The sequence below is a fragment of the Canis lupus genome, chromosome X (genome assembly GCF_011100685.1).
Source record: "Canis lupus familiaris isolate Mischka breed German Shepherd chromosome X, alternate assembly UU_Cfam_GSD_1.0, whole genome shotgun sequence".
Lineage (NCBI taxonomy): Eukaryota > Metazoa > Chordata > Mammalia > Carnivora > Canidae > Canis > Canis lupus.
In genome coordinates this window covers 31410804-31438171 of record NC_049260.1, presented here as the reverse complement: position 1 = coordinate 31438171, position 27368 = coordinate 31410804, and the positions used below count along the sequence as shown (strand labels likewise).

Genomic DNA, 27368 nt, shown 5'->3' with positions numbered 1-27368 from the left:
TAAAAGTTGATTATAAGATGAATAAATTAGTCATTCAATTGTCACTGACAGCAGAACAGATATTATAAAGGCTATGACTGATCTAAAGCTTAAAGCATACGTTTTATTCAGACACTAAGGTTTTGTTTTCAGAACACATTTATAACACTGCTGTACATTGAAATTATTGTCAGTAGGAAGATAGTGGATTGCTCTCATCATCCTCACATAGCCAAACTATATGACATACGATAAATTTTTTAAGGTTAAACAAGATGGAATAGCAGATATCATGCTAAAATTTCCAAGAGAATACTAAATAATTTACACCAAGAGATAATGGACTGCTAACAACCAATTATTGTTTACTGTGAATATAATCTGATTTTTGGAACCTACTCTAAGAAGTAACCAAATTTATGTGCCTCGAGGGTATAAATATTTCTTACATGAACCCTATTTTATAGAGATTCTGACCATTCATTTCTAAGGAAGATGTGAAAATTGGGTTGAATGTAGCAAAAGCTGAGATACAGATGGAAAATCAGCTGGCTTAGTATCTTGAAAACTCCATTGCTACATCTGATGATCTAAGGTTTAAATAAAATATTTCTCAAAAGTTTGGCAAAACAGCAAATGCAGTAAAAAAAATATTAGGAAAGAGTATATAGGTAAGGACAATAATTTTAGCATACTTTTGAAAGTATTTGGAAAACTTCTTCAAGAAGTGCACAAAGATTTATGTGATGGGATTATTTAAAAGAATCCATAGGGCAGCCTGAGTGGCTCAGCGGTTTAGCACTGCCTTCAGCCCAGGGTGTGATCCTGGAGACCCAGGATGAGTCCCACGTCGGGTTCCCAGCATGGAGCCTGCTTCTTCTTCTGTCTCTGCCTCTCCCTCTCTCTCTGTGTCTCTCATGAATAAGAATCCATAGCATCTCCACCAACTAAATCATCTTGTCTGAGAGTTAAAGAGTGCATATGTTTTCACCTTAGGCAGTTACTATTAGAGAGGTGGGAAAATGTAATAATTTGGCAACATCACTGTCATTAGTAGCCTAACTGGACTGAGGTAGTCAAAGAAGATTCCCCTTTGCCGCCAACCTTAGCTGAAAGTGATCGCTTAGTACAGCACACCTACCAGTAGTGACAAACAAAGCAATCTGACAATTCATGCACTAAATTCTGCTCCTGCATTGCAATGTAAAACTACTAAATGGAACGGAGGCTCAGGAATTGCATTTTCATTTATGTAGATCTTGGAAGTAAATTATTAAATATTTTTATGAAATAACTATTTAACTATTCATAATGAAAAATAAAAGCAATATTGAAATTGGTAATAATCAGAAGAACATATGCAAACAGGATGAGTTATAGGTATCACACTGTGGTACCGAAATCAGAAAGTTTTAAAGTAAAAAATAACGGGAAATCAACACAAACTGAATGAGAATTACATGTGTTTTTTAAAAAACAAAAACAAAAACAGAAACAGGGCGGCCTGGCTGGTTCAGTTGGAAGAGCATGCAACTCTTGATCTCGGGGTTGTAGATTTGAGCCCCACATAGGGGGGAGAGATTATTAAAAAACAATAATAAACTTAAAAAAATCAAACCAAGCCAAACAAAATTAAAAGGAACCATAGGTTCCAAATGGTGTCACCTAGGCCAAGTCTCCAAAGCAGAGGCTTAATACATAATCTAATTGCAGTTTCAACTCCCCCAGAAATGTAGTCTTAACTGGTCAGTTAGGAATTTTTTGATGGGTGTCAATGAATCTGTCATACATACTTTCCATCCCTTAAAGGAAGATGAGCTAATCAGCATGATAAAATCCCTCACTCTTTTCCCTTAAGGAAAAGAGCTACCTTGGCTGAAACAATCTTTTTCTTTTGCTAATAAATTTCTTGCCCTACCTTCCATCTATAATAACCTTCCCTTTTGTACAACTCCTTAGAGTTCCCCTCTACTGCCTAGATGGGATGCTCCGAATTCCAGAATTGTTGAATAAAGCCAATTAGATCTTCAGATATACTTGGTTGAATTTCTTGTTAAAAATAATTTATTTGCTTTAGAGAGAGAGAGAGAGAGAGAGCATGAGCAGGAGGGGCAAAGGCAGAGGGAGAGAGAGACTCTCAAGCAGACTCTGTGCTGAGTGTGGAGCCCAATGTGGACCTGAGGACCCTGAGATCATGAACTGAGCTGAAACCAAGAGTTGGATGCAAAATTGAATGCACCACCATGGCACCCCACTTGATTATATATTTTTTAAACACAATAATAATGAAATTTATTACATAGGGAGGGGCAAGTCTTTTATGGAAAATGGACAAGGGCTATTATTTGAAAATTATTTATGAAAACAATGTGCTCCTGAAACTGTATATGCATATATTAAATTTAAAAATGAAAACATATTTGAAGTACATTAAAAGAAACTGTTTTCTTCTTGCTCAGTCTTACTTATCCACATAAAGTACCCTGATGGTGTATGTTTCTCAGTTTGTGTGATAATCTTTACCATTCAAAGTTGAGAGTTAAAAACTCTTAAGTTCTATCAGTTTTGCTTGAAAGGTTAACATCTCTTCCCAAAAGGGGGGCACATTATATACCATTTTGTGAGAATATATGGAGTTGTTTGTCTATTAGTATTTTAGAATCACATCCTTTTTTGTTATTTTGGATTGCATAGCTATACTCACCTCTATATTTTAAACATACAGTTAATAAGGGACTCAATGTCTATCTTTTTTTGAGGTGCCACCTCATGGTCCCAATTTCTCCTGGACCCATTTAAAATGTTTTTTTTTTTTTTTCCCTCCTGTGTCCTGACAAAGAGATTTCTGTTATTCCAGTGATCATTTTCCACTGCAAGTAGTTTTATAAAGTTTTGTCATTTAAAAATAATATTTAAGAAATATTTTATTCTCCAGTGATAACAGGGTCACAGAAATGGGACATTTTCATTGAGTGAAATGACCCTATCATCATCATATTAAATCATTTTCCACTTAGAAGAGAATGCTTTTGCAAGCTACACTTGAGTGCATCTCGGTAGTTTAACCACCCATTTTCTATGTCTCAGTGGAGATTTACCCAGAAATCAAGTGGGCAAGTAATTGATTTACAGACAAAGTATTTTTGTCTTTTTAAAGTTTTTTATTTGTTGGAGCAAAAGTTCAAGATTCTAGGGACGTCTGAGTGGCTCAGTGGTTGAGCATGAGCCTTTGGCCCAGGGTGTGATCCTGGGGTCCTGGGATCGAGTCCCACATCTGGCTCTTTGGTGGAGCCTGCTTCTCTCTCTGCCTATGTCTCTGCCTCTCTCTCTGTGTCTCTCATGAATAAATAAATTAAATCTTGAAAAAAAAAGTTCAAGATTCTAAATATTCAATTTTATGAAAAATCTATCTGCAATTTTTAAAAATGAAAATAACTTTTATCATCATTTTAAATATTTGAGTACTAACAATAAGAAAATTAAGTCAAATTAAAACATGGTTAAGAGCAATTAATACTGTCCTCATGTTTCATTTAAACCAAGACTCAGTATGGGGCACCTGGATGGCTCAGTCGGTTAAGCATCTGACTTCAGCTCCATGATCTTGGGGTCTTGGGATTGAGGCTCCATGTTCAGTGGGGAGTCTGCTTCTCCCTCTCCCTTTGCCCCTCCCCTCTGCTCATCTTGTCTCCCCCTCTTGAAATAAATAAAATCTTTTTTTAAAAAATAACCTACCAAGATCCAATATTTATTTACTTTATTAAGTAATCAGAACAATAATGGACATAGATTTAGTAACACTTTAATAATTCATATAAGACAATCCTATTCTTAGTCACTATTATTTAAAATGCCAAATCTATGTCTGTTACTTCAAATGTGTTTCAAAGTGAAAGGCCTGATGTAGAAACCCGAAAGAAACAGTACTGTAAGAGTCAATAGACTATAGGAACCAAAGGCAGGTCTCCTCAAAATGAACCACTTCGGTACAAAGATTACTTTGAGTTAAAAAGCAACCAAAACCAAGCTGATTCAGGAAAATCTCTTTACCTCTTTCCTCAATTGCATAAAAAGAATTCAAACAGAAGACCTTCTCCAGGAAGATAGCTATCACCACAGATAACTACATTATACAATGAACTGGGTGTGGAGGCAGGGAGGAACCGAGCAAGGCCTGTTTGATCAAAGTTCTCTGTATCACCTTCTTTCTAAGAGGCCCAGCAAACATTTGCATACCAAATATTTACTCTTTTTCATCTTTATGTAAATTGCATTCCTTCCCTTTGAAGTCTCAGACCCCTACCCTCTTCTCCTTAATTCAGAATGACATATGTGCCTCATTTTGCCTGTGTTTGGGATTCCCATGTCTATGTGCATTCCGCATACATACACTATTAACTTTGATTTTTCTCCTGTTAATCTGTCTCATGTCAATTTGGTTCTTAGTTCAGCTAGAAAAACCTTGAGGGGACAGGATATTCCAGATCCCTGACAAAAACATAATTCTGCTTTTATCGTATGTGTGAGGGTATGCATGTAGGCTAAGGTTAAGTTTGCTCTTGGTAACTCTTGAAACATTCATGTAGCATATTAATCAGTAAAGCTACTATAAGATACCATAGAGCTGGAATGTCTGGGTGGTTCAGCGGTTGAGCGTCTGCCTTCCGCTCAGGCCGTGATCTCTGAGTCCCAGGATCGAGTCTCACATCGGGCTCCCTGTATGGAGCCTGCTTCTCCCTCTGCCTGTGTCTCTGCCATTCTCTCTGTGTCTTTCATGAATAAATAAATAAAATCTTAAAAAAAAAAAAAGATACCATAGAGCTAAAATAGGTTTTCCATAAGCACTTAAGGTCCATATTACTGGATTTAGAATAAAACTGCTATAATTTGAATAATTTAACCTAATATGCTCATTTAATCTGGATTTTTTTAGGGAATCGCAATTTAAATGTACAACAAAAACTCTGTTTATAAAAAGACAGAGTCTATGAACATTTAATGGGTTCTTACCAGAGAAATGCATTTCATTTCAATAACTTTTACTGGTGGTCCTGGAGAGCTATGGATCTCAAGAGAATACCAGACTTGGAAGTTGCTAACATCATCATCTGGGAAAAAAAAAAAATCTCTTAATGTGGCTTCAGAATACCATACTTAACATAAAAATTTGAGAAACATCAATAGATATCATGTCCAAACTCTTTTTGATAAACTCATTTGTCAAGAGAGCCAAGGAGAGGGTGAAAAGCTGGCTGCATTACAATTTTTGAGTGTGAAGAGAAGCATCATCTTGCATGGCCATGAGCATGCCCCATAAAAGCTCCCCATCCTCTACCTGCCCCTGGAATTCATTATAGTCCCCACTAAAATAAGAATATTTTACTTCTAAGTTAAGAATTAATATTTCAGGGGTGCCTGGGTGGTTCAGGTCATGTTCCTGGGTCCCTGAGATCTAGCCCTGCGTGTTGGGCTCCCTGCTCAGTGGGGAGTCTGCTTCTCCCTCTCTCCCCCCTCACACTCTCTTTCCTCACCTCTGCCACTATTTTCGTTGCTCTTTTGTAAATAGATGAATAAAATCTTTTAAGAAATTATTAGGGGCGCCTGGGTGGCTCAGTTGGTTAAGCATCTGCCTTCTGCTCAAGTCATGATCCCAGGGGCCTCAGATGGAGCCCTGCATCCAGCTCCCTGCTCCATAGGGAGTCTACTTCTTCCTCTCCCTCTGCCTGCCACTCCCCCTGCTTATGCTCTCTCTCTCTCTCTCTCTTTTTTTTTTTTTTTATTTATGATAGTCACACAGAGAGAGAGAGAGAGGCAGAGACACAGGCAGAGGGAGAAGCAGGCTTCATGCACTGGGAGCCCGACGTGGGATTCGATCCCGGGTCTCCAGGATGGCGCCCTGGGCCAAAGGCAGGCGCCAAACCGCTGCGCCACCCAGGGATCCCTTATGCTCTCTCTCTATCAAATAAATAAACTCTTTTTAAAAAAGAATATTTCAAAAGAAATAACTAATCATTTCCCCCTAATTGCCAAAACATTCACATATTATACATAGAACTATCTAAGTATTGTGTTATATTTCACAGTGGTACATTTCCAGTACCATAAGAATCCAGTCTAAGGACAAAATCAGGAATAATTGATGAGATTTTTCTTTTCTTGAAAGTGTGAAAAAGGATCCTAGCAATTTAGCCTAAAGGAAGCTGGATTGGGAATGAACTAAGTGGTGACAAAGTAATGTTTACATCTGGGTTCCTGAAAAAATTTTTTTTTAAAGCAAGCATTTCTGTCACTGGTGATATCTAAAGTCATACTTCCAAATCCTGTTACTGGAATCCTGGTCTACTGCAACAGTATTGTGTAGCAGGGTTTGTACTTGCATCAAACTTAAGCTTTCCATTTGGTTAGCCTGATCTGTTCGGTTTCTACTTTGATATTCTTTTTTTTTTTTAATTTTTATTTATTATTTATGATAGTCACACACACAGAGAGAGAGAGAGGCAGAGACACAGGCAGAGGGAGAAGCAGGCTCCATGCACCAGGAGCCCGACATGGGATTCGATCCTGGGTCTCCAGGATCACGCCCTGAGCCAAAGGCAGGTGCCAAACCGCTGTGCCACCCAGGGATCCCATACTTTGATATTCTTTATTCTCCAGTGTTGAGCTAGTATATGGTTTTAGATGCCCTCCAATTTCCATTATTCATATGCATATTCATATCAGTATTGTCATATTTTAACGATTCCAGGTACTGCTGACTTACTTAGGTAAATCATTAGCCTCTTTGGGCCTCATTTTCCTCATCTGAAATAAGGGGCCCAGACTCATGGAATTCTCACTCCCTTCTGAAAGACAGTGTTGTGTATTTCAGTACATAGCATGGCACTGTGTTGTACTGTAAGGCACCCAACGACATTGTGTTGTATGAAATTGTACTGCATGGTGAAGTGGAGTAGAATTTGCTACCCTACAATACATCTTTGGTATAAATTTGGTATATATTTTGCACTGACTATTTTTAAGAAGCTACAGATACAGAAGCTCTGAAAATTGAGTAAAGTTACCCTTTAGTAAGAGACATTTACATTTATAAAGGAAATCTGCATTTGTAAGGGTCTCCCTCTCTGTACTAGGAAGCTGGAATGATTACATCTTTAGAAGCTCATATCAATGGAGAAGACAGTGGCCTAAATCTATCAAACAACCTTACTCTTGTTTACTGTACTTTTCTGCTAACTTTGCATTTTTGGCTCTCCTTCCCCCAACATCTTTGTCTTTAGTAGGAGATGGTATTTTAAGATAAGGGCTTGGACCATTTCAAGGAGTTACTCATTTTTTTTTCCCTGGGTCTCTCCCATGTATACAAGGAGAGAGAGAGAGTGTGTGCGTGCATGCACATGTTGGGGAGGGGGAGAGAATAGCAAGCAGGCTTCACACTCATCACAGAACCACACACGGTGCTCAGTCTCACCACCCTGAGATCATGACCTGAGCCGAAATCAAAAGTCAGATGCTTAACTGACTGAGCCACCCCGGCACCCCACTTTACTGAACTTCTGTTTATTTTTCTTCTGCTTATCTTTTTTTTTTTTTTTTTTTTTTGTTATTACAGGGGGGGTCTTGGCCAAGAATTTAGAAAGGTAGAGGGAAAATTATTCCCCCCTACCAAGAGCATTGTATCTTATTGTACTGCAATACACTACTTCATACCATATTATATTATATTATATTATATTATATTATATTATATTATATTAATTATATTATATTATATTATATTCCATTCTATTCTAATACTTTAGCTATCAAGAAATACTTATCAAGTTAGTGGATCTCAGAACAATCCAGACATTCAGAACAATTAGCTAGTGAGAGGGAGACAGAGAAGGTCCATGTGAATTCTTATTCCAAATACTTGTGAGAAGTTCTTGAGGGTGAACTTACTTCTGCATTTTGATTGCCTTCTGTGTTTATTTGTTTTACAGACACCAACTAAATGGTTACCTTGAAACCATTAATGAACAGAGAATAAGTTACCAACTTTATATTGATATTAGGCTACTGAGAAAACCTCTGCTCATGTTTGAAATGGCTGCTCCTTCAATTCTATGACTGTGCTTTACATGCTTTTACGATGTTTAAATGTGAAATCTCAAAATAAACCAAAGTTGTTGAAATGAAAAATGTTTCCAGGGCAGCCCCGGTGGTGCAGCGGTTTAGCGCCGCCTGCAGCCCGGGGTGTGATCCTGGAGACCCAGGATCGAGTCCCACATTGGGCTCCCTGCATGGAGCCTGCTTCTCCCTCTGCCTGTGTCTCTGCCTCTCTCTCTCTCTCTGTGTCTCTATGAATAAATAAATAAAATTTAAAAAAAAAAAAAAAAAAGAAAAATGTTTCCCCTTCTAGGTTGCTCATGTATATTTTACTGGCTTTTCTAATGCCTTAATCCACATTGAACTTACAGGGACAGTAATTCTGGAGAGAAAGGGCTTTGTGACTATAAAGCCTGAATGCCCCATGATTCTGGGTTGGCACAAAGAATAGTCAAACAGTCTGCCCATCTATGGAACAGGGATGGTCTTGGTCAAAGTTCTCCAGAGGAAGAGAACCAAGAGGATATGTGTGTGCATATATAGAGACAGAGACAGAGAAACAGAAGCAGAGAGAGATTGATTTTAAGGAAATGGCTCACATAATTGACTTGGTAGGTCCAAAATCTTCAGGTTAGGTCAGTACGCTATAGATCCAGGAAAGAATTGCGGTACAAATCCAAAGTTGGCCTATGGGTAGAATTCTTTTTTGTTCTGGGGACGTCATTCTTGGTTCTATTAAGACCTTCAACTGATTGGATGAGACCTACCCACAATATGGAGGGCCATTTTTATTCAAAGTTCAGAGATTTAAATATAATTCTCACCCAAAATCACCTTCAAAGAAACATCCAGAATAATATTTCATCTATTATCTGGACACTATAACCTAGCTAGGTTGACACATAAAATTAGCTATCACAGAAACAATAACACTTAATATTTGTGATTGCTGTGACTATCACATAAGGCAGTGTTGTAATGTAGCTGATTTAATTCCTACAGTGCTAAAAATGTACACTGAATATGAGTTTGTTGGTTAGACTAAGATTAAAGATGATATATCAATGAGAACAAAATAATAATTATTAAGCATTGTTTAGCTAAAGGCCTTAAACATATTAAAACTTTTTGCTAATTATAAAATCAATAACATTCACTATAGTGATCTTAGAAATTCCTGAAAAGCTTAAAGATGAAAATTATTCATGATCTCATGACTAAGAGTAAATATTTATTTTTTCTTGTATAAAATGCCAGGCTTGATATATCAATAAAGACATAGATGTAGGGACGCCTGGGTGACTCAGTGGTTGAGAGTCTGCCTTTGGCTCAGGGTGTGATCCCGCGGTCCCAGGATCGAGTTCCACATCGGGCTGCCTGCATGGAGCCTGCTTCTCCCTCTGCTTATGTGTCTGCCTCTCTCTCTGTGTCTCTTATGAATAAATAAATAAATCTTAAAAAAAATAAAAAAGGACATAGATGTATAGATACACAAACACACACACATATATAAATACACTGGGGTATACAAATAATATAAATTTGATATGTCCATATCCATGTATTTGTGTGCAAACATTTTTATCGTTCAGACAATATTTGCTATTACAATTTAAGTTTTATCCCTAATCATTAGGGAAATGCAAATCAAAAACAACAATTAGCTATCATCTCACACTCATTAGGATGGCTACTATCAAAAGAACAGAAAATAGCAAGTGTTGGTGGGATACACAAAAAAGGTAACCCTTGTGCTCTTTTGTTGGCAAATACAGATTGGTGCAGCCACTGAAACTGCCAAGAGATTTAAGTCTGCAGAAAGGCATATAGCCCATGGTTAAAGATAATTGAGAAAAACACCAGGAAGGAACTTAGAATATGCTTTGCTTAAGATAATGAAAATGTAGGGGCACCTGGCTGGCTTAGTCAGAGGAACATGAGACTCTTGATCTCAGAGTTGTGAGTTCAAGCCTCATGACAGGTGTAGAGATTACTTAAATAAATAAACTTTAAAAAAGAAAGATAATGGGATGCCTGGGTGGCTCAGCAGTTGAGCATCTGCCTTCGGCTCAGGGCATGATCCTGGAGACCCGGGATCGAGTCCAACATCAGGCTCCCTGCATGGAGCCTGCTTCTCCCTCTTCCCTGCCTGTGTCTCTGCCTCTCTCTCTCTTTCTGTCTCTCATGAATAAATAAATTTAAAAAAATCAGTTATACCACTATGGAAAACAGTATGGACAATCCTCAAAAAATTAAAAATAAAACTTCCATACCCACATTTGGGTATTTATCTGAAGAAAACCAAAATAGTTACTTGGAAAAGATGTATGAACCCCCATGTTTTGCAGCATTACTTACAATAGCCAAAATATGGAAACAGCTTAAGTGTCCATTGAGGGATGATGGGATAAAGAAGTTGTGAGATATACATATAATGCAATATTATTCGGCCATTAAAAAAAAAAAAAAAAACAAGGAAATCCTACCATTTACAACAACATGGACAGACCTTGGAGACATTATGATAAAGTGAAATAAATCCGAAAGAGAAAGAAAAAACTGTATGACCTCACTTCTATGTGGAATCTTAAAAAAAAAAAAACCAACTCAGAAAACGAGATCAGACTTGCGGTTATCACAGGTAGAGCATGGGGCGGAGAGGAGGAAAGGTGGTCAAAAGATACAAACTTTCAGTTATAAGAGAAATAAGGACTACAATGTAATTACAACATGATGAGTATAGCTAACAGTGCTGTATGATATATAGGACAGCTGTTAAGAGTATAAATCCTGAGTTCCTATCACAAGGAGAATTTTTTCCTTCTTTTTCTTTCTTCTCTTTTTATTGTATCTATATGAGAAGAGAGATATTAGCAGGATCTATTGTAAGCTTTTCACAATATGTAAAGCAAACCAGCATGCTGCATACCCTAAACTTATATAGTGATATATAAGTATATATATTATATATACAATATATATATAATATAGCATGTCAATTATTTTTCAATAAAAGTGGGAAAAAATTATGTGGGAGTAATATGTATTCAAAATTATATAAATAAAAATTACATAATTACAAAATTATATAAATATAATTGTAAAAGTAAAAACCTTAAGTTTTAATTATTCAACATAATAGATCACATAAGGAATGTTCTTATAGAAAAATAAATGTGCATATCTCTGATTATTTTATTCCAACTAATTTCTTAGACTGAAATAATTGGATCAAGTGTATAAAAAAAAATCTTAAAAGTTTTAGGGGTGTCGGGCTGGCTCAGTCAGTAGAGTATGTGACCCTTAATCTTGGGGGTGTAAGTTTGAGTCCCATGTTGGGCACTGAGATTACTTAAAATTAAAAAAAAAAGTTTTAAACATTGTAAATGCTCTCAAATTCCCATTATAATGCATAAGATTGTCTCTTTAAACGTGACGCTCCTCCAAAAAAAAAAAAAAAAAAAAAAAATATGTGACCCTCCTCAAAACTGTCACTAATATTTTTCAAGTTTTTCTATTTGGAAGGTTAAAAAATTCTTATTTAGTTGTTTTCATTTCTTTTTTTTTTGTCCTAGCTTTATTGAGGTATAACTATTAAAAATTATATTTAAGGTGCACTTTGGTTTGATATGGTATGCATTATAAAATAATCACTACAGTCAAGCTAATTAACACATCCATCATCTCATCTCACATAATTACTGATTTTTGGTGGGGGTGGTGAAGACACTTAAGGCCTACCTTCTAAGCAAATCTCAAGTATACCCACCCACTGTAGTGTTAACTGTAATCATGTTGCTGTACATTAATTAGTTCTCCAGAACTTATTCATTTTACCTAACTGAAACTTCCCTAATTGAAAAGAGATTCACTGCTGAGCAATTGGTAAGAAAAAGTCCTGTGTTATTACAGGAGATGGAAAGGTTAATACTGTCTGATATCAGCAGACCACTTTGAAAAACTGGGGATACTTGGAATATTATTAGATGCATTTTTCCTAGCTCTTAATCTACCTTGCAACCTGTCATCATGAAGATTTTAAAATTAGATATCACTCCTTTTTATTCCATTAACATGATGCCATAATATTCTGATTTTCTTTCAAACACTTTTACCTGGCTTTCCTTCATAGTTCTTTGCATTAGATTTCTTTCTTTCTTTCTTTCTTTCTTTCTTTCTTTCTTTCTTTCTTTCTTTCTTTCTTTCTTTCTTTCTTTCTTTCTTTCTTCCTTCCTTCCTTCCTTCCTTCCTTCCTTCCTTCCTTCCTTCCTTCCTTTCTTTCTTTCTTCTTTCTTTTTTTTTGCATTAGATTTCGATGAGGGTTTCACTCCTAGCATAATCCATCTACAACAGTCCTCTATTCTTTGATCTTAAATCTTTACAACCTATTTTTTTGTCTCAGCTCCAAATATTCGAATGATGACTATTGCCACATAAATGTCTAGCTGTCACATCAAAATCAGGAAGTACAAAACTGTGCCAAGCATTATAATCTCCCAGCCTTTTTATTTCTTCTTATTGATAGTTCAACTAAATTACTCCATAATATGGCTGTCTCAGCATCCATTTTGTGTGGCCACATGGGCTGCATGGGATTTATTTATATATTTATATATATATTTATTTATTTATTGAATGGGATTTAAACTGACAGTAGCCTCTCTGGAGAGTGCACACATCAGATACCAGCCTACATGGTTACAAGTAAATATAAATTTCTGATATGGCTCCCTAACCACCCTTGTGATAAGCACCCTTCTCTGCCTCTCAGGGCCTTCCCTTTGTGCAGCGCTTGGATGAGACCTCCATGATGCTTACCAGAATCCTACTCTTTTTGGTTTGAATTAACCAAATCTGGCCTCAGCCTGGAACCCCGAAGCATTCTGCCTGAGAACCCTAATGTCCAGGTCTTTCTTCTCTCTTTGTCTGCACCCTGCCTCAACCTCCCTATGTGGCCTGTCGAGGAGTGAAGTATGCATTCTCCAAGATCTGTGAGTAATGAGCTCTATTTCACTTTTCCTTGTGGCCTTTTGTTGAACTATAACACACCATCTGACATCCCAGGGGTCTACTTAACAAATGTTATTTTAACCAAGTCCCAACATTTCTAAATGAATAGTTTGATATTTTTCTATTCACCAAGATACAAACAAACCTTGTTCATGTTTGAGATCAATCCTCTCTTTCCATCTCCTAAGAGAGTCATCTAGTGGCACCTGGGTGGCTCAGTCGGTTAAGCGTCTGCTTTGGCTTGGGTCATGATTCCAGAGTCCTGGGATTGAGCCCCACATCGGGCTCCCTGCTGAGCAGGGAGTCTGCTTCTCGCCCTCCCTGTCCCCAATCCTGCTTGTGCTCTCTCTCTCTTTCAAATAAATAAATAAATAAATAAATAAATAAATAAATAAATAAAATCTTTAAAAAAAAAAAAGAGTCATCTAATGCTAGTCTCTAATGCTTTCCATCCTTAATGGTATGTCTCTATCCTCATTGCCACCATAAAATACATTGTTCTCTTCATTTCAAAGCCAGTTTGCTGTCCCAGTGGCCTGTCTAGCTGGCCTCAACTGCTGTTCCCTTTCCAAATCATTTTGAATAGTGCCTAAATATCACTCTTAATCCATGTATCCTGTGATGGTTAATTTCATGTGTCAACTTGGCTGGGCTCTGATGCCTAGTTGTTTGTTTAAACACCAGTCTTAGATCTTGCTGTGAAGGGTCGCCCTCCACAGTGGAGTTTGAGTAAAGCAGATTACCCTGCATAATATGGGTGTACCTCCTCCAATCAGTTGGAAGCCTTAAAAGCAAATACTGAGGTTACCTGAAGAAGCCATTCTTACTCAAGACTGAAAGAGAAACCCTGTCTGAGTTATAGCCTACCTGGCCTGCTTCAGGCATTTGAACCCAAGATTGCATTAGCAACTCTTTTGTAATTATCTGCCCTGCTTGCTTGCCCTACAGATTTTGGATTTGCCAGTCCCCATAATCATGTCAGCCAATTTTTAAAAATTTCAACACCTGTCTGTCTATATATAAATATGCACCTATTTACATTACATTATATTATGGTAGTGTCTGTTTTATTGAAGAATCTTGACTAAACGCAAAGTCATTCAATAAAGATTTCTTCTTTGATATACCTCATTGTCTCCACAGCTGTGCTCCTGATGACCCACTCTTCTCTATCGTCCTCTTATGTCCCTGCTACTCACCCATAAGAGAATTCAGTCACCCATTCTCCAGGAAATCTGCCCTGTGCCTTCCAATTCTCCATTACCTCAATTTCCTTTGAATTTCTACTAAAAAGATAGGATGTTTAACAATACTCAAATCTTTATAACACAGGAAGGAAAAAAATAGCACTGATTTTCTTCTGCATATGAGGAAGATTGTTATCATCTCCTACGCTGAAGAAAAGCATATTACATTGTTAAAATTATATACTCATTAACATTTTATCAGAAATGTACTGTAATTTTTCTGTTTAATAACAAGTATATGTAAAGCTTTTCACTTATGGAAGAGTAGACAGCCTTCAAGCTGAAGTATTTTAATCTATTAATGTTAGTAGCTGTACAAATCCAGAAAGTAAACTACATAAAGTTAATCCTGAAATAATACAATAACAGTTTTATAGATATATGCAACACACAGCTGTATATACATTATGAATGCAAAGCATGTATTCATTTTAAAAGTGAATGATTGAGAAGTGATCATGAAACTCCTTCATCATAAATTTACCTGAGTCTTCCTCAACAGACTTGTGGAATAGTTCTGATAATGAGTTCTCAAAGGAAGGTACTTGATATTGATCTTGATCTGACTCTTCCGGAGAGTCATTGACTTGTCTGCTTTTAACAGAAAACGAAATTGCACCTACAACACATAAGTACAAGATGCCAGATTAACCAGGGATTAATTTTCTAAAATGAAAGGTCAATTTTAGGTACTAAAGATGCTTCAGCTTGAAACTACTGAATATAAAGCCAAACATAAATTCTAGGAGTTAGTATTAGACTTAAACCTGATGGTGGTACAGAACAATTTAATAGAAAATTCATTAAGATTTATTTTTTAAGTATAAGAGATAATCAGTTTTTAATTAAAACCAGCAATATGATACCTAGGTTCACACCCCGGGATGTCTGTTACCAGCTATGTGCCTCAGTTCACCCAAATATGAAACAGAGGTTGACAGTGGATATTACTAAGTGTCTCTGGTGTTACACTGGCTCCCTCTGGGTCTCTGGGAGTGCTTCCAACAGTGTACCAACTTCTGAGTGGGCAGGATTGGCCCCAGACTGTGGCTGAGAGGGTCTGGAACCAGATCAGACTGCTTCAGGATCTGTAGTCGGATTGAGGTTGGCAGGCTTGGCCACGTGCAAACAGATCATGGTCAATGGGCCTACTTCTAGGGCATGGACAAGCATATGTCTCAAAGATTGTTCTCAGACCATGGCTGAGAGTGGCTGGCCAAGTTACAGGGCCATTTAAGGATCTACAGTTCCACCAAATTGGAGGCCCTGCTTCAGGTGCACAGGCAGGTGTATCTTCCCCAAGGTCCTACGTGGGCGGGAATCGTGGCTGAGAGGGGTTGAAGCTGGGTCATGAGCCACTTCAGGGCCCACAGGCGGGACCAAATTCCATGGGGTTCTTACACAGGATATGGATAGGCAAGGACTCCTGTCAGTTCCTCCTCAGAAAGTGCTGGCGGCAGAACGAGAACCCAATGGGACTATAACTGAGTCAACACGGAAACGGGACTGTTTCTTGATCTGTAGCCAGAACCATGGTTGGCAAGTCTACCACACGGGCACAAGCCTGCCTTTTCTTTCTTTCTTTCTTTCTTTCTTTCTTTCTTTCTTTCTTTCTTTCTTTCTTTCTTTCTTTCTTTCTTCTTTCTTTCTTTCTTTCTTTCTTTCTTTCTTCTTTCTTTCTTTCTTTCTTTCTTTCTTTCTTTCTTTCTTCTTTCTTTCTTCTCTTTCTTTCTTTTTTTTTTTTTAAGATTTTATTTATTTATTCATGAGAGACACACACACATAGAGAGGCAGAGACACAGGCAGAGGGAGAAGCAGGCTCCATGCAGGGAGCCCGACGCAGGACTCGATCCCAGGTCTCCAGGATCACACTCCAGGCTGCAGGCGGCGCCAAACCGCTGTGCCACTGGGGCTGCCCAAGCCTGCCTTTTCAAAATGGCCCTCCTCAGTTTTGGATTCCACTGGGGTTTCATAATTTCCCACCTGGATCCCACAGCTCCCACAAAGGCACTTTTGCCATGGATGGCTTTCAAATTATTATTACTGAATAGGGATACAAGTGATAGCTCTCCTAGGTTGCCATCCTGCTGATGTCACTCCTATCTTAGCATTTTCAATTTCTTGATTTTGAACTATCATAAAGTCACTTAAATTTCAGGTTAAATTTCATATCCTATTATAAACACTTTCTTATTTTACATAGGAGCTTACAAACACATTATAAAAAGACAGGGTACATAGTGGAAAGAACACAGGCTTTGGAGAGAACCTGGATTCAAACACTTGTCCTGCCACTATTAATTTAGCCTTGAACATGCTATTTACCTCATCTGTAAAATGGTGCTAGCTGTTTTGAAGATTAAATAACTGAAGTTTATGCTTATGTAGGACTTACTATATAATACATTGTTCTAGGTGATTTAACATATATTAACAAGTTTTTCCAAACAATATGAGGTAGGTCCTAATATCTTCTCCATTTTATTTTTTTTCATCATAAGTGTACTCTTTGATACCCATCCCCTATTTCCCTCATCCCCTCACCGACCTCCCCTCAGGTAATCATCAGTTTGTTCTCTATAGTTAAGAGTCTGTTTCTTGTTTTTTTTCTCTCTTTTTTTCCTTTACTAGTTTGGTTTGTTTCTTAAATTCCACATATGAGTGAAATTATATGGTATTTGTTTTTCTCTGACTGGCTTATTTTGCTTGCCATTATACTTTCTAGCTCTATCCCTATTGTTGCAAATGGCAAAATTTGATTCTTTTCTGTGACTGAATAATATTCCATTATATATTTTATTCATATACATATATATGTACGTATATACACTACTTCCTCTTTATCCATTCATCTATTGATGGACACTTGAGCTGCTTCCATAATTTGGCTATTGTAAATAATGCTGCTATAAACATAGGGGTACATGTGTCCCTCTGAATTAATTTTCTGTTGCTTGGGTAAACACCCAGTAGTGCCATTACTGGAGAATAGAGTAGTTCTATTTTTAACTTTTTGAGGAAACTCCATACTCTTTTCCACAGTGGCTGCACCAGTTTGCATTCCCACCAACAGTGCATGAGTGTTCCTTTTTCTCTACATCTTCATCAACACTTGCTGTTTCTTGTGTTTTGATTTTAAGCATTCTGACAGGTATGAGGTGATATCAATGGTAGTTTTGATTTGCATTTCACTGATGATGGGTGAGAGCAAGTATCTTTTCACTGTTGACTATCTGGATGTCTTCTTTGGAAAAATATCTGTTCATGTCTTCTGCCCATTTTTCAATTGAATTATTTTTTGGGTATTTAATATCATTAGTTCTTTAATGTATTTTGTATACTAACCCTTTATTGGCTATGTCATTATTATTTTTGGTGCAATTGTAAATTGGGTTGTTTCTTCATTTCTCTTTCTGCTGCTTCATTATTAGTATATAGAAATGTAACACATTTCTGTATGTTGATTTTGTATCTTGTGACTTTACTGATTTCATTTATCAGTTCTAGTAGTTTTTTGGCAGTCTTTAGAGTTTTCTATATAGAGTATCATGTCATCTGCAAATAGTGAGAGTTTTACTTCTTCTTTACCAATTTGGATGCCTTTTATTTCTTTATGTTGTCTGACTGCTATAGCTAGGACTTCTAATACTATTTTGAATAAAAGTAGTGAGAGTGGATATCCTTGTGCTGTTTCTGACCTTAGCAAAAAAGCTCTCAGTTTTTCACCATTGAGTATGATATATTATTTCCATTTTAAAGAAGAGAAACTTACACAAGAAAGTTTAGTTGCTTGCCCAAAGTCAATTAGCTCATAATAATACAGCTGGAATTTGAAAACATGTATTCTGCTTCAAAGTTCATACTATTTTTTACTTAATTAATAGATTTAATTTTTTGCACAGTTTAAGGTTTATTTAAGAAATGGGTGTAGGGCAGCACGGGTGGCTCAGCGGTTTAGCGCAGTCTTCAGCCTGGGGCATGATCCTAGAGACCCGCGATTGGGTCCCGCGTCAGGCTCCCTGCATGGAGCCTGCTTCTCCCTTTGCCTGTGGCCCTGCCTCTCTCTCTCTCTCTCTCTCTCTCTCTCTCTGTGTCTCATGAATAAATAAATAGAAATCTTTTTTTAAAAAATGGGTGTAAAGTACAGAGTTCCTATATATCCCCTCTTGTTTCACATATTAGAAACATCTTGCATTAGTGTAATATATTACTTGCAATTGATGAGCCAATAATGATACACCATTATTAACTAAATTCCATAGCTTACATTCTGGCTAACTTTTTGTGCTGTACATTCTATGGCTTTGGCAAATATGTGATATCATGTATCTACCATTACACTATCATGTGGAATAGTTTCACTGCTCTAAAAATCCCCTGTACTCCACTCTATAGAACTGGCAACCACTAATCTTTTACCTCTCCGGAATGTCATATAGTTGGAATCATACAGCATGTGGCCTTCTCAGATTGACTTCTATCACTTAGCAATATATATTTAAGCTTATGTTTTTTTTTGTGTGTGTGTGGCTTGATTGGCTATTTTTAAAAAAGATTTTTTATTTATTTCAGAGATAGAGAGAGGTGGGGGCAGAGGGAGAGGGAGAGAGAATCTCAAGCAGACTCCATGCTGAGCATAGAGCCTGATACAGGGCTCGATCCCACAATCTTGAGATCATGACCTGAGCTGAAATCAAGAGTCAGACACTTAACCAAATGTGCCATTCAGATATTCTAGGCCATTTGTTTTTATCACTGAAAAATATCCTATTGTACAGATATACCACCACTGTTTATCCATTCACCATATAGAACACCACAGTTGCCTCCATGTTTTGGCAACTATGAATAAAGCTGTTATAAACATTCATGAGGGTATGTCTTGGTGGCTCCATGGCTGACTGTCTGCCTTTAGCTCAGGGCATGATCTTGGGGTCCTGGGATCGAGTCCTGCATTGGGCTCCCTGCAGGAAGCCTGCTTCTCCCTCTGCCTATGTCTCTGCCTTTCTCTGTGTGTCTCTCATGAATAAATAAATAAAATCGTTTAAAAAAACAAAACAAAATATTCATGAGCAGATTTTTGGGATGGACATAAATTTTTAACTCATTTGGGTAAATATGAATATTTATGATTGCTGTATCATGTTATGAGTATGTTTAGTTTTGTCAGATACTGCCAAACTATCTTCCAAAGTGGCTGTGGCATTCTATCATTTTGCATTCCCACCATCAATGAATCTAAGTTCCTGTTGTCCCACATCTTTATCAGCCCCTGGTGTTGTCAGGGCTTTTGAATTTACTTATCCTAATTGGCAGGTAGTGGTATCTTGTTTTAATTTGCAGTTCCCTAGAGATATGATGTTGAACATCTTTTTATACATTTATTTGGTATCACAATATTTTCTCTGGTGAGGTATCTTCAGATCTTTTGCCAATTTTTAGAATTGGGTTGTTTGTTTTCCTATTGTTGAGTTTTAAGATTTTCTCTTTTTTTAAGGCTTTTATTTAAATTCCACTTAGTTAACATACAGTGTAATATTAGTTTCAGGTGTACAATATAGTGATTCAATACTTCCATACATCACTCTGTGTTCATCACAAGTGCCCTCCTTAATCCCATCACATATTTAATCTGTCCCCCTGCCCACTCTCCTTCTGGTAGCCCCTTGTGTGTTCTCTACAGTTAATAGTCTGTTTCTTGGTTTGTCTCATTCTCTTTTTTCCTTTGTTCATTTGTTTTATTTCTTAAATTCCACATATGAGTGAAATCATATGGTATTTTTCTTTTTCTAACTGATTTATTTCACTTAGCATAATACTCTCTAGTCCCATCTATGTCATTGCAAATGGGAAGATTTCATTCATTCTAATATTCTTCATATATATATATATATATATCTAATATTCTATATATATATATATATATATATATATCCTTGTCCATTCATCAGTTGATGGACACTTGGGCTGTTTCCATAATTTGACTATTGTAGATAATGCTGCTATAAATATCAGGGTGCATGTATCCCTTTGAAACAGTATTTTAAGATTTTAAAAATATATTTAAGATACCATTCATGTATTAGATGTCCAAAAAGTTTGTAAGAGATAGGTAAGGACACTATAAATTGATAAAGATTCAATTCACTAAAACAAAAACAAAAACACTTGAGCTCATATATACAGAGAATAGATTGTGGGTGGAGGGTGGGTGAAATGGGTGAAGAAGGTCACAAGGTACAAAATTCCAGTTATAAAATAAATAAGTCAGGGGTGTAATGTATAGCAGGTAATTACAGTTAATAATCCTGTATTACATATTTAAAAGTTGCTAAAAGAGTAGACCTTAAGTTTTCATCATAAGAAAAAAGAATTTTGTGACTATGCATAGTGACAGATGTTAACTAGATTTACTATGATGGTTATTTTGCAATATATATAGATATCAAATAAAAAATTCAACTTGGCAAGATTATAACATTATAGATCTATACAAACCTAAAAACCAAGGCCAACAATATTTGAAACGAAAATTGACAGAACTGGAAGGAGAAATAGACAATTCTACAGTAAGAGCTGGAACCTTCAGTACCTCACTTTCATCAATGGACAGAACAACTAGACAGAAGGCCAATAAAGAAATAGAGGATGTGAACAGCACTATAAAACCAGTAGACTCAATTGGATTATATAGAACATTTCACACAACAATAGTAGAATGAATACACATTCTTCTTAAATCAACATGGAACACTGTCCAGGACAGATCAGATGTGAGGCCCCAAAGCATATCTTAATACATTTAAAAAAATGTAAATCATACAAAGCATCTTTTCTTATCACAATGGAATGAAAGTACAAACCAATAATGGGAGAAAATGTGGAAATTCAATTTGGAGATGAAACAATAAACTCTTAATCTATATTTTAAAGAAGAAGCTACAATGGAAATTAGAAAATATCTGACGATTGAAAATGAAAACACAGTATACAAAACTCATGTGGTGCAATGAGAGCAGCACTAAGAGGGCAATTCATAGTAGCAAAAGCATACTTTAAAAAGATTAATCTAAAATCAACAACCTGTGGTGCCTGGGTGGCTCAGTAGGTTAAGCATCTGATTCTTGATTTCAGTTCAGGTCTTGATCTCAGGGTCATAAGTTCAAACCCACCAAATAAAATAAAATAAAATAAAATAAAATAAAATAAAATAAAAAACAACTAATCGCACATTGTTATGGAACTAGAAAAAGAAGAGCAAACTAAACCCAAAACTAACAAAAGGAAGGAGATAGTAAAGATCAGAGTGGAGGTAAATAAAACAGAGAAAAACAATAAACAAAAATATTGGCTCTTTGGAAAGGTCAACATAATTGGCAGACCTTTAAAGTAATTAAGAAAAGAGAAATGGAGAGTCAAATTAATAAAATCAGAAATAAAGTGGGGACATTATGTTGTTTTCACCAAAATAAAAAGCATTATAAGAGAATACTATGAACAACTATATACCCCCCACATTGGGTAACTTAGATGAAATGACCTATTTCCTAGAAGTACAGAATCTATTAAAACTGCTCATGAATAAGAGATAACCTGAATAGACATAAAACTAGTAAAGGGATTGAATGCGTAATCAAAACTCTTCCTACAAAGAAAAGCCCAGGACGAGATGGCTTCATTGTTGAATTCTATCAAATATTTAAAGAAGACTTAATATTATTTTTTTTCTCAAACACTTAAAAATTGAAGAGAAGGGAAAACATCCTAACTCATTCTAGGAGGCCAGCAATGTCCTGATAGAAAAACAAAGATAGGACAAGAAAAGAAAACTAAAATCCAATATCCCTGATAAACATTAATATAAAACTTTTCAACAAAATACTAGCAAGTTGAATTCAGCAGCACATTATAAAGATTATATAGTATGGTCAAATGGGATTCATTCCAAGAATCAATGAATGAATGAAGGAAGGAAGGAAGAGTGGTTCAACATACACAAATCAATCAACATAATAAACCACATTAACAGAATGAAAACAAACATGATCACCTCAACTGATGGATAAAAAGTATTTGGCAAAATTCAACATCATTTCATGATAAAAATAAATTAGGGATAGAACTTCCTCAAAAAGCCACATATGAAAATTCGCAGCTATTATCAAATGAGTGGTAAGAGGCTAAAATCTTTTCCTCTAAGATCAGAAACAAGAGAAGGATGTCTGGTTTAGCCACTTCTATTCAACATAATACTGGAATTTCTTGCCAGAGCAATTATGCAAGAAAAAGTAATAAAGGTATCCAAATTGGACAGGAAGAAGTATAATTATATTTGCAGATGACACAATTTCATATAGAGAAAACCTTAATGATTACATACAAAAAAATGTTAGACCTAATAAATGCATTCAGTAAATATGCAGGATACAAAATCAATAAACAAAAGTAGTTGAATTTCTATACAATTGTAATGAACAATTTGAAAAGGAAACTTTTAAGAAAAACAACTCAGTTAGATAAAGCTTATTTAGATAAGCCTACATAATGTTAAAAAATATGTTTGCACTGAATAATAAGGGAACCTAATCAATATTTCAAATACTATGAAATACTCTCAAGAATTAAAAGCACACATTCTCCATTCTTTCTCATTTCAGCCTATTTATATACTCAGCATATTTTTCTTCCTCCAACATACCCATCTAAACATTACAGTTTCATTGTCCCTTAACGAAAAGAAATTGAACAATAATTTGTAAAACAATTCAAAAGCCTTACATGAGTATAACAAGACTGTATATTATATGCCAGCATGAGAAATTAAGTATTTATCTCAAAAATTAGAAATAAATGAAGAGAACTATGGAATTATAGGTCTATATAGTAGCTAATGTTTTAACTGAAAGAACACTTTAAAACAATGTATCTTAGAATTATGCCGTGAATTTATACACAATTTCTTTCCAGTAAAAAAAAAACCTTTCTCTTGACAATTTAATTTTATTTCTATACAATTACATTTTTATTTTTTATTTTTTTTTAAAGATTTATTTATTTATTCAGAGAGAGAGAGAGGCAGAGCCACAGGCAGAGGGAGAAGCAGGCTCCATGCAGGGAGCCCGACGTGGGACTCAATCCCGGGACTCCAGGATCAGGCCCTGGGCCGAAGGCGGTGCTAAACCGCTGCACCACCGGGGCTGCCCCACAATTACATTTTTAAATTGCATCTTAATTTTTGGTTATGAATTGCTATGGTAGAAGAGACAAGCATCAAATTCTTCTAAACTTATTACAAAGAGTAACATTAGACTCAGTAACTATCAGCAATGAACCCTTGATCCAAATGCTGGAAATAATGATTATGAAGATACGTGTTTCAAAAGGTGATAATATTTTTCCACACTAAGCATGTGTGGTTATTTGACTTCCTATATTCCTCTGTTCGGGCTAAAGCCAACCAATCCAAAGGGGAACAATAGTAAATAAAAGGTTGTTTGTTGGTGCCTCAGTTTATCAGAGTGATAAAAAAACTATAAGACTATTTTGGAAAAACTCTGGGTATAACAGAAATAATAGTAGTGTATAAAGCAGCTCTCTAAGATAGAGCATCACTGACTTAATGGAGGCTTTCAGTTTGTCTGAAATGAGTGTTACTAAAAAAATCTAATAGGGATTGTAATTACAGCTGTTATATTTTCAATAGCTCAAGCTTTTATTTTGACAAGTGGATTTTTTTCTCTACTAAACAGTCTACATATTTGATTTTTTCAAAATGCATTTGTAACGGTCAAAACAAACATTTCCTAGTATATAGCTTGTTTTTCATTAGGAATTGTTTTTCTCTAATGTCATACTATCTTGTAAAATGTCAATATCAGGCTCAAGTTTAAAGCCTGAGCAATGCAGTTTTATATCAATGGTTAATCTTTTGAAAATAATGTAAAATACTGTTTATTGAATTTGGGCATATGCTGAATGCCTCCCATTCATTATCTATTGAACCCCTTTAATGAGCATAGACATTAATTCCTCGTTAGACTCATTTTAAAGCTGAGCAACCTGGGCTGTACAGAAGTTCAGTAACTCACTCCAGGTCCTATAGTTAGTAAGTGACAAAGGCATACGTTTACCTGACATAGAACGTGGAAAATGGCACATTATGTCTAACTATCACCAAATATACCACAGAAGAAATGGGCTTTTTGCTGGAAAAATAGCAAAATAGCTCACATACTTACAAAACACTTATTTTGACCTAAAGTAATAGGTTTCAGATACTGCTCACTGATTATCTAAACTATTTCACCCTTTAGAAAACTTCCCAAAGCAAGTTTCCATGGCAACAGCTGAACCTGGCAAGGTCTTTGACCTCTTTGCACTTCGTTCCCCCACACCCATCCTGCTTTCTCTCTGGCTTCATGCTTCACCACTACCTATCACTAATGAGGAATATTATGGTTAAGGAAAATTTCTGAATGGCTGGGCCTTTATCACCTTGTGAATTTCTTGGAGGTACGTTAATTCTGTTGAGAAGGGTTTTCATAAATATCTGCTCTATGCACATTATACTACACATGATAAAATGAATTTTAATTGTTTTGTTTCTCTAATACACTACCTGAAAATATCTGAAGCAAGACTAAAAATGAAAGCCAAAGGATATCTCTGTTAACCCTTTTCCTTCCTTTCTCTCTCTTTTTCTTACTTCCTTTTAACCACATTTCTAACTCATTTTCTTTTGTTTTATTTTCCCTCTCTAGAGGACCAAAAGGCAAGCTGGAAAAACAAAATTTGATGGCTAAGAAACCCAGTGCTGTGGCCATATCTGCTTTTATTTTGTGTATAATAACAGCTCTTGTCTTCTATTCCTTTTAAGCTCTTAATTTTTAAGATAAAATATATAGTAGTCTAGCATCCAATTGTAGTTGTTTAGGAATCCATTTTTTTTTGTGGTATTATACTGTTTGTTCTTTCTATAACACATTTTTGAAGTGTGTATAACAGAAGACACAATAGATAATAGAGAAAGATTAATAAAATCTACAGGATTCAGATTTCTGTTGTAGAGGATGGTTCATTATATTTTAGCTTTAGCAAGAAGCTATGCTTTCATTACTGGGGCAAAATGTGAAAGCAGTAGTAATCTAGGTTGTCATTAAAACCACGTTTCTTCTAGATTCATGAAAGAAAAAGTGATAAATTGCATTTCATCAATATCAAAAACTTGTATAATCTTTCACAGTGTATACATATATCAAATCATCATACTGTGCATCTTAAATATACACAATTTTTATTTGTCAATGCTGGGAAAAAAAATTCTGCTACTCAATAGACACCATTAAGAAAATCAAAGCAAAAACCACACTTCAGGAGAGAAAATTTTAAAGAATGTATCTGATAAAAAACATGCATCCAGAATCAATTTTTAAAACTCTGAAAATTCAGCAACCAAAAAACAAACAACTCAATGTAGGGAGAGGGATGGGCAAAAGATTTGAAAAAGCATTTCAGAAGAAGACACATGATGACAAAGAAGCACGGGAAAAGATGCTTAACATTATTATTCATTATAGAAATGTAGGTTAAAACCACACTGTAATTGTACTACACATAGGTTAAAGTGGATAAAATTGAAATGGCAAACCCTACTACGTATGGTCTAAGATATAGAGAAACTGGAACTTTTTTTTTTTTAAAGATTTATTTATTCATTCAGAGAGAGCGAGAGAGAGGCAGAGACACGGGCAGAAGGAGAAGCAGGCCCCATGCAGGGAGCCCGATGCGGGACTTGATCCTGGGTCTCCAGGATCACACCCCAGGCTGCAGGTGGCGCTAAACTGCTGTGCCACCAGGGCTGCCCGAGAAACTGGAACTTTTATGCAGTGCAGGTGGGAATGGAAAAAAGGAACAATCTCCTTGAGAAACTGTTGGCAGGTATTTCTTTAAACATTATAAATTCAACTACCATATTACGCAGCCATCCCACATATAAGTGATTTACTCGAGATGAATGAAAGTATATGCTCATGCAAAGATTTTTAAATGTGCTCATATCAACTTATTTGTTATTACCAAAAAATGGAAAATCCCACATGCCCATCAACAGGTAGATGAACAAATTGTGGTATATCCATTCAACAGACTACTCCTCAGGAATAAAGGAATACTATTGATACAGGCACTGTGTGGATAGATCTTAAAAGAGTTATGTTGCATAAAAGAAAACAACCTCTCAAAAGGGTATACATTGTATGATTTCATTTTTATACATTGCTACCAAATGCACATAAAGTGACAAAAAAAAACCCAGATAGGGATCCCTGGGTGGCGCAGCAGTTTGGCGCCTGCCTTTGGCCCAGGGCGCGATCCTGGAGACCCGGGATCGAATCCCACATCGGGCTCCCTGCATGGAGCCTGCTTCTCCCTCTGCCTATGTCTCTGCCTCTCTCTCTCTCTCTCTCTCTCTGTGTGACTATCATGAATAAATAAATAAAATCTTAAAAAAAAAAAAAAAAAAAAAAAAAAAAAAACCCAGATAAATTATTGCCTAGGGCAAGAGTGGTTTGTGGCATGAGGGGAGGGAAGGGGAGGCTGAAAGGATTAAAAATGGACACAAGGAAATTTTGGGGGATGACATATTCATTATTTGATTTGTAACCTTGGATTCATAGTTGTATGCATGTGTTAAACTTCTCAAATTGTATCCTTTAAATATGCATGGTTTATTGTATGTTAAATATACCACAATAAAACTGTAAAAAGCATACTTTGTATTTCAGATATTTTACTCATTGCTACTGAGCAGGATAACAACAGGATTTGAGAACTGTCACCCCAAATTGAATGTAATGTTTAAGCAGGATGTGTAAGTGAAGTTCACAGCCAATTATGAGTATCTTTCCAGCAGTATATAGTATCGTGTATGAGATAATTAATGCAGGATAATTAATGCAGCATCATATTAAAGTCTTCATTATAAATCTATCTCTCATTTATTATTTTTTTTATCTCTCATTTATCTATCACTTCTATTCATTTACA

The 27368-nt window shown here is 36.0% G+C and overlaps 1 protein-coding gene across 5 annotated transcripts in view; it reads right to left on the bottom strand.

Moving 5' to 3' along the window:
• The window catches only part of CFAP47 (cilia and flagella associated protein 47), a 504616-nt gene that overhangs the window by 146591 nt on the left and 330657 nt on the right, over positions 1-27368 (bottom strand). For all 5 annotated transcript variants that reach the window (XR_005386243.1, XR_005386242.1, XM_038587158.1 and 2 more), the window contains 2 exons: positions 14809-14943; positions 4990-5087 (listed from right to left, as the gene is read on the bottom strand). Coding sequence is in view for 3 of the 5 variants with exons in the window: in XM_038587158.1 (XP_038443086.1) it covers positions 4990-5087; positions 14809-14943 (233 nt within the window). In the remaining 2 variants the exon portion in view is untranslated. The remainder of the gene's footprint in view (positions 1-4989; positions 5088-14808; positions 14944-27368) is intronic.